We start from the raw sequence: 13,305 nt of genomic DNA, 5'->3' as shown, positions 1-13,305 counted from the left end.
GAGTTTCGATTATTTGAAGCTATGAGAGACAAAGGCATCTGCGCTGTTAGAAGCACACAGTGGCCCTGCAGTAGGTCAGGCAGAGACTGGGAGGGGCAACAGCATCAGGCACCTCGGTAGTACTGGATACCTGCTGTGCCTGGTTTCATGAAAAACAGAGGCGCATGCTTCTGACTTGGGGACTGTTCAGACTAGCATGTCTTCCCAAGTCTTCTTAGTGATGAAAACTGGGGTTTACCGGGAAGTCTTCCAGACAGCGGTACTCCAGCCCTTCTAGCTTTTCTGTTTCTTGACCACATGATGCCTTAGGCCCGAAATGATGGGTTCAATTGGTCATAGACTAAGATCTCTACAACTGTGAGCCAAAATAAACCTTTTCCTCTACATACTTGACCTCAGGCATTTGTTACAGTAGTGGGACTAAGACTAATTTAACCAGTTCTTCAGAATCTATGATACTATGTGTGTGTGTGTGTGTTTCTGAGACAGAGTCTTGCTACATGGCCCAGGCTGCCCTCAAATGTGCAATCCTCCTGCATCAGTCTCCCAGGTCTTAGAACTACAGGTATATGACATAATACCTGGCTTAATAAACACAAAGTTTCTTCAGTCAGCACTTCTGTGATGCACAGAAACATGACAGCTATTCTATCTCCTGGAAAAGGTTTGCAGCCACCGGGCTGGATGGACATTTATCCCTTGTAGCACTTTACAAACCTTTAGGAATTACTGCCCCCACCCCTGGCCATAACACTTCATGCTTCCAGGAACTCTGGCAGCCAAGTGTCTGTTATGTCCCCAGAGGTGACAAATGGCAGAACAGAGAGCAACAGAGCACAGGTGCATTCTCTACCTTTGCTCCCCTCAGGCATTTGCTTCTTCCTCTCCTCCTGTATCAGGGACTCCTCTAGGTCCTTAGGAGGTGGGTCTAAAAGTTCCCACTCTTCATTGGTGTAAAACACGGTTCTGCGACTCTCACTATGTCCTCTCCCAGGACGGAAAGATGACATTGAATTTCTATTTAAAAACAAGAAAAGACAAAACAAATACAACTGTATATAAGATTTCTAAAAATGAAGATTCGATAATACTGAATGTTTTTGAGAATATAGAAAACAAGAAAATACACATTGCTAGGAAGTACACACTGATCTAGTGTCATGGAAAGCAAGAGAGACTGGAAAAGAGTCTTTCTTTCTTTCTTTCTTTCTTTCTTTCTTTCTTTCTTTCTTTCTTTCTTTCTTTCTTTCTTTCTTTCTCAAAACAACAATAACAACAACAAAACCCCTTTACTTAAAAGTCACACATCAAAATTAACCAGATCCAAGTCTATCCATCTCATTGAATTTCTGTACAGTTAGATTAGCTATTCTCAAATCGTGGAGCTTCACACTGGATTTTATACTTTCACCAACAAATATATTTTTATGAGAACTGCCTTTTTAAAGATGGTAGCATTTCCTAAATGAAATTCCTGTGCACAAATACAGGGAGACACTAAAGCATCCACGGCTTTATGTTAGCCACTCCTTACACTTCAACACGGATATAAAAAAGTTCAAGGAGGAAAATGTGGTTATAAAAAGTGGTTATATATAGGAAACTTGAACCTTACCTCATACCACACATACAAATTAATACAAAATATATGATAGACAGGTTGTTGTGGCTCACTTTGGAGACTGAGACAGAAGGATCCTAAGTTCCAGGTCAGTCTGAGCTATATAGTGAGATTCTGTCTCAAAACAAAAACAAAAACACCCCACCCCCCAAACCCAATAAAAAAGTCCCCTAAAGGATCTAAATATAAAAAACTAAACACAAAACTTCTAGAAGAAAAGGAGAAAAGTACTTTTCACACATATTAACGTGTTTTTTCTTTTCTGTATGCATGTGCACATATATCTTTGTATGTATGCAAGGCCAAAGGTCAACTCCAGTTGTCTTTCTCAATCACTTTCCAGTTCATTTTTTGAGGCAGAGTTTCTCTCTGAACCTGAGGCTCCCAGCTCCCCAGTGCTGGGACTACAGGTAACATCTGGCTTTTACACGGGACTGGGGGTCCAAACTCAGGTCAAGTTTATTTCCTGACTAAGCCATCTCTGTAATCCCAAGTGGGACAGATTTTCTAAAGAGCACTCAGAAAGCACAATCTAAAAGATAAAAGGAGAAAAATCAAGTTTATTAAAACTTTTCCCCTTTGAAAAGTATTTGTCAATATATACCTGACAAAAGGCTCATATCCAGAACATTTAAGAACTCTTAAAGCTCAATAAGATGGATAAACAATTCAATTTAAAAATGATCAAGAGTCGAGAAAAGCAAATTGAAAAAGAGAAAAGAAAAATACAGGCAGTTTCCTAACTTGTAAAGTTAAACTTAAGATTTTCTTTAAAACTTAATGATGGTTCCAAAGCAATACACATGTGAACCACACTTTGCAGACGAATTTTCCTGGGCTAGTGATATGCAGTAAGACACTCTCGAGCCGGGAGTGGCTTCCAGTGAGCCGCACGAGCTTAAGGGTGCACAACAGGTACTCTACAGAATGCGTGCAGCTATGCCACAGTGTCTGCTGGGCCTTTTCAACTGTTAGACGTACTAGGACATAACCCTACCATGTAACCCATCCTTAGCCAAGGAGCCTCTGCCTAAGAATGGCTAGTAAGTGCTGAAAAAGAAAACACCAGTGGTTAAGGGCACTTGTTGCTCCTGTAGATGACCCTGATTTGGTTCCCAACACACACAGGGCAGCTCAACTCTTAGTTCCAGGGCATACAACCACTTTTGGCCTCCACAGGCACTAGGCATGCATATGGCACACAAACATACATGTAGGCAACACACACACACACACAATAATCTAAAAGATATTTTTTAAAAAGCATTTAAAAAAGTATATGATAAAAAAGTTATCATATACTAGTTTAAAAAAGGGTCACACCCACAACAGCTAAAGTTAAGAGCAACAGTAATTCCCAGTGTTCAGGAGGATGTGCGGCAACCGGGACTGGCCTTGTAGTGTTGGTGGGAGTGTGAACCACAGTCACTTTGAAGGGCGATGTCAAGTAAACGAATGTAACAGGCTATAATGGCCCGAAAGAGTTCACTTATTTTAAATTCTTTTTTTTTTTTTTTTTTTTGGTTTTTCGAGACAGGGTTTCTCTGTGGTTTTGGAGCCTGTCCTAGAACTAGCTCTTGTAGACCAGGCTGGTCTCGAACTCACAGAGATCCGCCTGCCTCTGCCTCCCGAGTGCTGGGATTAAAGGCGTGCGCCACCACTGCTGGCTTGTTTTAAATTCTTAAGAAGGACAGCTACAGGGAAAGAGAGCAGCTTGGAGGTTGCTTGCGGCCATGGTTAGGGGAGGGCTCATGAGGAAACACACTTTTTCCCTCCTACAACCGCCATCTGAGACAGGGTCTCATTGTACAGCCCCACCCGGCACAGAACTGGATAGATAGACCATGCTGGCTTCAAACTTACTGAGGTTTGCTTGCCTCTGCCCCCAACATGCTGGGATTGCGGGCATGTGCCCTGAAACGCAGCTATAAATTTTGAGGTGTGATTTTTAACATGTGCCAGCCTATACTCCTAAAATAAGTGAGACTACAGGTAAACCACACTGCAATATGGCTGCTCAACAAGGACAACCTGTTCACCACCGGTGTTGCCCCAGGTAGACTACAGGCGGGAAGCGGAAGCTGATTCCATCTCTAGTCTGAGCTACACGGATGACCCTCTTGCACAAAGAGCTATGTCTCAATACTTTAGTGTTGGTGCGTGTTGTGCAGTTGTGTTTCCCTGTGCACGCATGTGGAGGCCAGATGCCAGTATCAAGTATCTCTCCCTATTGCTCTCTACTTCTTTAATTTTGCTTTAGTTTGGGGCTAGAGAGCTAGCACGGTAGATAAGAACACTGGCTGTTTTTCCAGAGGACCTGGGTTCAATGCCCAGCAAGCACTCACATGGTAGCTCACAACTGCCCATAACTGCAGTTCCAGGAGATATAAATCCCTCTTCTGGTCTCCATGGGCACTGGGCATGCATGTGGCACACAGGCATACATGTACACAAAATATTCATCCTCATAATAAGCTATTTATTTCCGGGGCAGGCATGTGCACCACAGTACATGTGCAGAGGAGGACAGTTTTCCAGACCTCAGGAAAGAGGCTTGGTGGTGAACACTTTTCCTGGCTTGGCCCTCTCACCAGCCTTCCCACTTTATTTCTGACACAAGTCTCCTGAGCTGGACCTCACTATCTTATCTAGACTGGTTGGCCCCAAGCTTTCTGGAGCTCCTCCCCAGTACTGGGGTGACAGATGAGGACCCAATGAGTGGTTTTTACAGGGGACTGGGGATCCCAAATCAGGTCCTCATGCGTGAGCTGCAAGCATTTTTTCATTGAGCCACCGAGTCCCTTAATATTTGTGTTTTTAAAAGCATGATTTACCCCTTTTATTTGAATTTCACTAAAGTAATTTAAAAATTTAGAAGAACACAAAGAAATTATAAAGTACATGTAGGTTATCATACTGCTAGGAAAAGATGTGAAGGTATCACTTTATACACACACACAGCTTTACCCTAAAACCTGGTGACTACACCTGTCTAACACCTGAAGGACTGAGACCAGATGGAAGTACACAGGGTAAGCATGTTGCACGTTACTCAAGCTTAATCTCTCCTGGTGCCTGGCTCTGGACATGCTGGAGCTCTGTTAATCCCCAGGGGAACCTAATGATCACGCTGCTGTCATGGTCAACTCTGGCTTCACAACACTCCAGAACTGTACAGAAAATGATTTCAAAATAGTTGCTCTGGAAGAAAAGGAAGTCTCACAAATGCTTTCCCTACCCCTGCACAGCCCCTGCACCTGTGATCCTGCCCCAACATTCTGTGACATTCTCCAGGCCAGAACTCCTTGTTCCTACTCTCCTACATGTTTCAGGAGGTAAAAAATCTCCTTGCCATTTGCCACAGCTTCAAAATGTGCTCCTGTTCTTTCTTGAAGAATGGCGTGTGCAGCAGCGAGCTGAGGCGCAACTGGAGCCCTGTCTGCCGCTCTCGTTCTTCAAGCCAACCCCGAAAGGAGAAATGAGAGCAGAGAAGACCCAAACTCAGCCTGTGCAGGAAGAAAGGCAGTTTCAATAACTAACTTCATGTCCTCTGCTCCCCCCACCAGAGTTTGTTTCCAGGCTGTCGCAAACCCCTGCCGCTGAGGGATAGCTCTGGAGTGCTGCGACAACTGCCAAGGCTTGGGTAAAGGGGAAATGAGACTGGCTTCAAAGTGAAGTCTCTTTCAGCTCAAGTACTTTTAGCCACACTCTGGGTGAGTGCGTTCTTGGCAGAATCCAAATCTTTATTGTGCAACACACTGTGCCACACTTTCCCAAACAAATAAATATAATTTAAAGTTATTCAAATAACACAGTAACTATGTACTCAATACTCACTGTAATCTCGACGAGCAAGTGGGCTTTAGAAGTTGAGAGAAGGGTTTGGAATGGCCCATCAAATCTCTCCTGAGCCTACAGTTCACATGCTGCCTGCACACCACTTTTTCAGTGGTGAAAGGTGGGCTAAGGTAGAGGGTCTGGGTACTTAAAGAAGGCTGGGGGCAGAAAGGAAGCAGGCTACCCAAGGGGCAGTACTCAGCTCTTTTCCCTCAGACCGTTTTCAGAAAACAAAACAGGAGGTATCCTCTCACTGGAGATGACTCAGCATTTTTTCCTCTGAACTGATGAGCAGATACCCACAATTAGGAAACAGGTTAAACAAAGGGCACACCCACACCCCAGAAGAGCTACTGAGTGAGGCCATCCAGACCATACAGTGCTCAACCCCGGAATCCTGGATCTGTCACCCACGCTCCATCACTGCCAAGCCTCTCACTCTGCAGGGAAGAGCACTGGAGTAGTGGACCTCGTGACTGGGATGTCACAGAGGGGAAACGTCAGAACATGAAGGCACTGAAAGAGTGTGTACTGCAGGGTCTCTTTCAACAGGCAGAGAGAATTCCAGAGCGCTTCCACCTATGACTCTATTTCTAGTAGCTACTTCTAGAATGTGGATTGAGAAAGGCCTCTGTTTTAGCTCCAAGCCCCTCAGCAGGAACAGGCCTCTTTCTTTGTAAGCATGTATGCCTTTCACTGTCAAGTTAGAAACGCAGGACTGAGAAAGGACAGGCTGAATGCAGCTGGTGGGTGGCAACATGCAAGCCAGGCGGCTCTGGGCTCATCTAGGCCAGAGCTTGGGGTCCAAGGTCTGAGTATTTCAGAGAAGATTGAGGGCCCAGGCTGTGCTTCCTACCACTTGTCCCACCGACCCCTATCACAATACCCGTATTCCAATGGGAGATGGAGAAGTGCTGGGGAGGGGAGAGAAAGCAGGAACCAGTGGAAAATGCCAACGTGATGGATAAATAATGCCCACTGCCCACAAGGGCCACATCTGAATCTCAGGAAAGCAACTCTGTTGTGATTACAGGAAGGCTCTTGAGTTGGGGAGGTCATGCTGGGTAATCTGAGGCACCGAGAGCAGAAAGAGTTGACTCAGGCTACTGAGAACTTGACTCTTGGAACAAGTGGGTCCATCAGGCCCAGCAGAAGATACCAACTGTTCCTTCTTATATAGCCCCCAGCTCTAATTAAAATTAGGAAATTTGGGCTAACTGCTTGATGGCCTTGGATAAGGCAGGGACTGACATTCTCTGGGGTCTGTTTTCCTATACTGCGTCAGATACCATTCCAGCCATGGCTAAGGTCTTCGTGTCTGCAAAGCACAACCATGACTTCTCTAAAGCTGTAGCAGTCCTGTAATGAACGGGCCTCCGGAAGAGCACGGTTCCAATCAAGAGGGGAAGGACTGCTGGCGAGGAGGGCTAGCTAGGTGCAAACAATGCTATGTCCTAGGAAGCTTGTAGGAAAGACTGGGCATCGACAAGGCAGCATACACAGCCTGCCCTTCTTCAGCCCCATCCCCGTGCTTCTCCAAGAAGGCCTGGTTCTGCAAACACCCGTGAGGCAGCAACATGACTACAACCCTCACTTTCTTGGCAAAGACTGAGCTACGCCTTAAAACAAGGAAAACATAAGCAAGTACCACATAGCCACAGACATAAATGACTTCCCCAAATGCACCAGATATCTGGGCACTGGTTTGGGCTGGGGTGATCTTCTCTTTGAAATGGGGCTCTGAAAGAGATGAGTCACCAGGCAAAGCCGTAAATGGCAAAACCAGTGGATTCCTAGGAATCTGAGTCACATAGACAAGTGACATTGTCACCAGGCTTGAAGGGTCATGAGGAAAAGAGAAACAAAGGGCCCAGGACACAGCCAGCAGCAGAATCAGTAGAAGACTCAGCAGAGACAACCTTGAAAGGTAAGCACACCTTCCCAGCAGGCTCCGACTTCCCATGCATTGGGGGGGAAGGTGTTCTCCACCTGACATGAAGGGAAGGCCCACACTGTTTATGGCCTCAAAGACTGAGAGCAGTATCTGTAGCACTGTATCCTCTAGCCAGACCTGGCTGAGCACTACCAACCAGCCAGATTCTACGAGGCCGTGATTATTCATACAGAACACCTGGAATTTCTTACGTGGGTCAAGCTCCGTTACCTGATGGATGGGATAGGTCAAATGAGAAAGCCATTAAAGCAGGGAACTAAGTAAAGTAACTACACCTACAACAGAGGTGCCTATACAGGAGTGAGTAAGAGGATTCGCCTGCCAGGGCTACTGGCTGCAGTCTGCCCTGCCTGGATAATCCACACTTGTAAGATGTCACCCGACTTTTCCAATTCTGTTTCTCTGCTGCTGCTGCTCTTAATGGAATAAAGAATACACTTACAATGTAGGCCTAGATTACAGGCTTTTGCAAGTTTTTCTTCTTGATTCCTCAAAACCATGCCATCCACATTGTCTCAACAATATTTTAGTGGCATAATAACCTTTATCAATTTTCTTCCTAAGCATCTAACTTTCAATAGAAAAAAATATATTTTAAGAGATTATTAAGTGATTCAATCACACAATACAAGATTAGGTACAATGAACATCAGGGTAGTATGAAGAAAAATGTTCCTCAGATATTTAAATACTTGGCCCCTAGCTAGTGGAACTCTTTGGGAAGGATTAGGAGGTGATGTGGGAGTGTCATATATCAATCTGTTGATTTCATTGGCTAACAATAAAGAAACTGCTAGGCCCATTGGATAGGCCCACCCTTAGGTGGGTGGAGTAAACAGAACAGAACGCTGGGAGGAAGAGGAAGTGAGGTCAGACTCCACAGCTCTCCTCTCCGGAGCAGACGCCTTCAGAGAGACGCCATGCTACCTGCTCCAGGGAAGACGCACGCTATGAAGCTCCAACCCAGGATGGACTTAGGCTAGAATCTTCCCGGTAAGCGCACCTAGGGGCGCTACACAGATGATTAGAAATGGGCCAGAGCAGTGTTTAAAAGAATACAGTGTCCGTGTAATTATTTGGGGCATAAGCTAGCCGAGCCAGGCGGCCTGGTGGCGGGGACACAGCCCCGCCGCTCCATATTACTACAAATGACGCCCAGACGTGTGGCTAACTAAACCCACTTAAAAAACCTGAGAAGGCTTAAAAATAAGGGAGAGAGCATTTAACACAGATTTTTGCTGTTTGTTGGTGGCGTGCTGTAGAAAGATTTCCTGATTCAGCAACAGCAGCAGAAAAAAAGCTGCGTTATTTTAAAGTGTGGCTTCCTGGGGCTGTGCCGCCAGTGCAAACTCTGGCTTTATGTTTGTGTTCCCGCTTGGGATCGGAAGGAGAGTGCTCTGAGACCGTGCGATGACTCAGAGCTCCCCGCCTGCTCCTGGGAAGAAGGCAGAATCAGGCTTAGGCAGGCGGAAGAGCATGGCGGATTCCTGCTGCCATACAGAGACGTGTTTTCAGACTGCGTAGTGCTCTGTGTGTCAGATTTGGATGTTACTTGGATGAAAAGAATTTCTGTGCTGCACGCTCAGTCTCAGAATTAAAGTGCTGAGTGCCGCTCCTACCTGGTAGCCCCAAGAGGCTTCCTGACTCAGCTTCAGCTGCAAAACCCTGCAGCTCATTAAGAGGTCCTGCCACGAAACACTTAAACGGTGTTGACGAAAAGCTGAACGCATGCTTTTCGGTTTTCAGCCGTAGCAGGAAAAAAGCTGCGCTGTTTAAAAATGCCAGCTTTCTGGGCCATCCTGCCAGGGAAAACTCTGACTGTCTGAGGCAGGAGGGCCGGCTACCGAGAGAGGACTTGAGTGTTGTCTGTTGTAGCTTGCTGGCTGGCAGGGACCTTGAATGCCATAGAGGTGTGGCTATAAACATGGCTGCAGCCTGTATATCCGCCATGAGGCTGGAAAGCTAAGGAATGGACTGGATCTAGCTGGCAAAGCCACGCCTTTAGTCCTACTGATATTATTTGGTAAATTAAAGACTCACGTGGTCAGAAAAAGAGAGATATACAGTAAAGAGAGATTCAAAGACAGAGAAAACTTCTGAATGGTTTAAAGTGTGTTAAAAATATATGCAAGCTGAAAGTTGAAGTTCTTAATTAAAGCAAAAAACAAAAAAAGGAAGAGAGTTGTTGTGTGTACACACCTTTAATCCCAACACTTGGGAGGCAGAGGGAGATAGACCTCTGTGACTTCAAGGTGTGGTAGCACACGCCTTTAATCCCAGTGCCTAGAAGGCAGAGACGAACAGATCTCTGTGAGTTCAAGGTGTGGTAGCACATGCCTTTAATCCCAATGCCTGGGAGGCAGAGACAGGCGGATCTCTGAGAGTTCAAAGACAGCCTGGTCTACAGGGTTATTCCAGGTCAAAGATATGCGCTCAAAAAAAAAAAACAAAAACTTAATCTAGGAATGTCTCAGATTAGATTCTTAAGCGCCTAATGATTTAAAGCCGCAAATCAAAAGTGCTCCTGGATAGTAAAAAATTGCAGATTCACAATAGGACAGATTCAGACCACTAAATGAGTCACACTGTTGGATGAATATACGTTGGCTTGGGAGAGAGAAGAAAAAGAATATAGAGAATAAAGTTAATGGTTTAAAAAGAAAAAAGTAAAAGTAAAGTCTTTAAAGAGACAGAGTACAGATAGTTATAGATATAAATAAAAATAAGCCGCGTAAAGATGGAAAATTCACAGAGAGTCTGGATTATGTACATTGTGTTTTCTTTAAAATTTTTGACTGTGAAGGAGCTAAGTACAAAGAGACATTTTATTATATGGGCTGCCAAGTGGAACCAGAACAGATATCATGAGGGTATGATTTCAGAATTTGGGTCTAAGGATATGATGCTTTGGAAAGGAGTTTCTTATTTTGTTTTCACAGAGGATGAGACTCTATGGATTTCTTCTATTCCGATTTGGTATGATGGACCACGTCCTCCTGAAGGGTTGCTGTGAACATCTTCAGAAAATTGCCTTGCTCAACTGCCAACTGAGATAAACCTGGCACACAGGTTACACCCTAAAATCATTAACGACGCCCCCATTCAGCAGGAAGCAGTTTGGAGAGAAAAAACTGCGCCCATGTTCCCAAAATATTGTTTATAAATGTTCTTTTACATTTAAAGGGGGAAATGATATAGGTATGAATAATTTGCATTGATAGAGATTTAAGGTCAATTTTGTTATATGTATAAGTGTTTCTGATGTAACTTTTACTTGATAACTGTTTTGTTATATGTAATTTTGCTATGTTAAGGTTAAAGCCTTCCTTTTTTTTGTTTAAACAGAAAAAGGGGAAGTGATGTGGGAGTGTCATATATCAATCTGTTGATTTCATTGGCTAACAATAAAGAAACTGCTAGGCCCATTGGATAGGCCCACCCTTAGGTGGGTGGAGTAAACAGAACAGAACGCTGGGAGGAAGAGGAAGTGAGGTCAGACTCCACAGCTCTCCTCTCCGGAGCAGACGCCTTCAGAGAGACGCCATGCTACCTGCTCCAGGGAAGACGCACGCTATGAAGCTCCAACCCAGGATGGACTTAGGCTAGAATCTTCCCGGTAAGCGCACCTAGGGGCGCTACACAGATGATTAGAAATGGGCCAGAGCAGTGTTTAAAAGAATACAGTGTCCGTGTAATTATTTGGGGCATAAGCTAGCCGAGCCAGGCGGCCTGGTGGCGGGGACACAGCCCCGCCGCTCCATATTACTACAAGGAGGTATGGTCTTGTTGGAAGAGGTGTGTCACTAGGGGTGGGCTTTGAAGTTTCAAAAGCCCAGGTCATTCCCACTTAGTACCCCTGCTTCCTACTTGGAGACAGGGGTGCAAGCTCCTAGCTACTGCTTAGTGCCATGTGTGCCTGCCTGCTGGCCTGCTTCTGCTATGATGGGGACTCTGCAACTATGAGCCCCAAACCAAACATTTATAAGTTGCCTTGACCATGGTACTCTGTCACCACAACTGAACAGTAACTAAAACAGCATCAGCTATTAGACTCCGGCAAATCTGAACCTCAGTGTGGAAGCAGAGCATGGGCCCTCAGGTATTGTAGAAAAGTGTGGAATTTAAACTCTCAGCTCACCAGGTGATTCCAATGGAGGGCCCCAGCTGAACTAATGAACACAATGAAGCTACACACAAGTCATCTTCAAACCCTGACCACAATACGAGTTTGAATCCACTACAAAAATAGAACCTTTGAGCCATTCATTTTGGGGAAAAATAGCTTTACTATTTCTAAGGTCATTAAGTTTTCTCCAGGTTGGGGTTGTAGCTGAGAGGGCATGAGCTTGCTTAGCATGTCCCAATCCCTGGAACTATAAAGGTTCTCCATTCACCCAGGTCATTTTGTTTTAACCTCCTACAGCATGCCCACAAGCTAAAAGAAAAGAAAAAACACAAGCACTTGAGCTCTGTCTGAGCATCCTCTTCTGCAGAGAGCAGTCGTCACAAGACCCAACATGACGACATTCACTTTCCTTCAAACTGAGTCCCAGGCTCTGTTCCATGTTGCTTGTTCGTATTAACTTATCATCATCCAGTCCATCCCATGAGGTATACAAGCTTACTTACAAATGAGAAACACAGGCACAGAATGGTAAGCAACTTGCGTGAGACAGTCGATTATGAAGCGGCACAGCTGAGAATTCTCTCAAGGAGTCTGCCTCTTACAGCATGCAACGCTACAACAGCATAGCTGGCATTGCTCCTGTTGACACTAACTCCAAACTTGCTTTAAGAGTTGTCACATACAAAAGTGACATATATTCTCTTTTCTGGGCTCATGCACAGAACACAAACCTTCCTACTAACTCTCATTTCTAACTTAAGCCAGTCTCCTAAGAATCTGTGTCCACCAAACGTATTGCTGCCAACATACATGAACTGTCTCCATACAATACATACAACTCACTAATAAAAAGCCAATAGTATTTTAGACAGGCAAAGGATCTGTTATGTTGAACAGATCCAACACAGAAGGATGCACAAATGGCCCCATGGGAAAAGACGCTGCTGGTCATCATTGACATGCAAACCAATTCCACAGTAAGACACCAGTCGATTCACGCTAGTGGGATGGCGAGGGTCACACAGATGACACTGGGGCTGTGGAGAGTGCTTGCAGGCCTGCGGGGACCGTCTTGATTACGCTAATCAAGGTGGGAAGAGCCGCTTGGGTCCTGGACTACGTGTGAGGAGAAAGGGGGCTGAGCGCGACATGCATTCCTTCCTCCCTGCTCTTGCCTGGATTTGCCTCGCTGTTCCAGGTCCTTGCCACCTTAACTTTCGCACACCTGTAGAGCACACCCGGAACTGTAAGCCGGATAAATAAGTCACTTTGTCAGAGTGCCTTATCACAGTGACAGGAAACAAAACTAGGGCAATATACATGGACAGTATTTAGCCAGGAAAGAAAGTGAGATATTTAAACATTACTACCTTGATAAATCTTGACAACATTATGCTAAGTGCAGAAAGCCACATAAAGGGCTCATATTGTGCAATCCCACTTACATGAAAGGTTCAGAGCAAACAAATCCACACAGTCAGAAGCAGATTAGTGGTTGCCTGCGACTGAAGGTGGAGAGGGGCAAAGAAGGCAAGAGAGGCAGGAAAGGATTGCACAACTTCTGAGGGTGATGAAAACATTCTAAAACTGAGTCCGGCTCACCCATGCCTATAATCCCTGACCTGAGAAACTGAGACAGCAGGGCAGCTGCAAGTTCAAGACTAGCCTGGCTAAACAAACAAACAAACCAAACAGTAACAACAACAAAATGTTCTATAATTGATTATATAACTCTGGATGTATGAAAACCCACAAAATACTATATTG

General features: G+C 45.0%; 1 protein-coding gene across 2 annotated transcripts in view; it reads right to left on the bottom strand.

Annotated features, from left to right (window-relative positions):
- Window positions 1-13,305, bottom strand: part of Tbc1d2b (TBC1 domain family member 2B) — a 73,723-nt gene that overhangs the window by 25,483 nt on the left and 34,935 nt on the right. For both annotated transcript variants that reach the window (XM_075965011.1, XM_075965012.1), the window contains exon 4: window positions 854-1,017. In XM_075965011.1, coding sequence (XP_075821126.1) covers window positions 854-1,017 — 164 coding nt within the window. The remainder of the gene's footprint in view (window positions 1-853; window positions 1,018-13,305) is intronic.

The sequence above is a fragment of the Microtus pennsylvanicus genome, chromosome 3 (genome assembly GCF_037038515.1).
Source record: "Microtus pennsylvanicus isolate mMicPen1 chromosome 3, mMicPen1.hap1, whole genome shotgun sequence".
In the NCBI taxonomy this organism is placed as follows: Eukaryota; Metazoa; Chordata; class Mammalia; order Rodentia; family Cricetidae; genus Microtus; species Microtus pennsylvanicus.
This window is presented reverse-complemented; position numbering and strand designations above follow the sequence as displayed.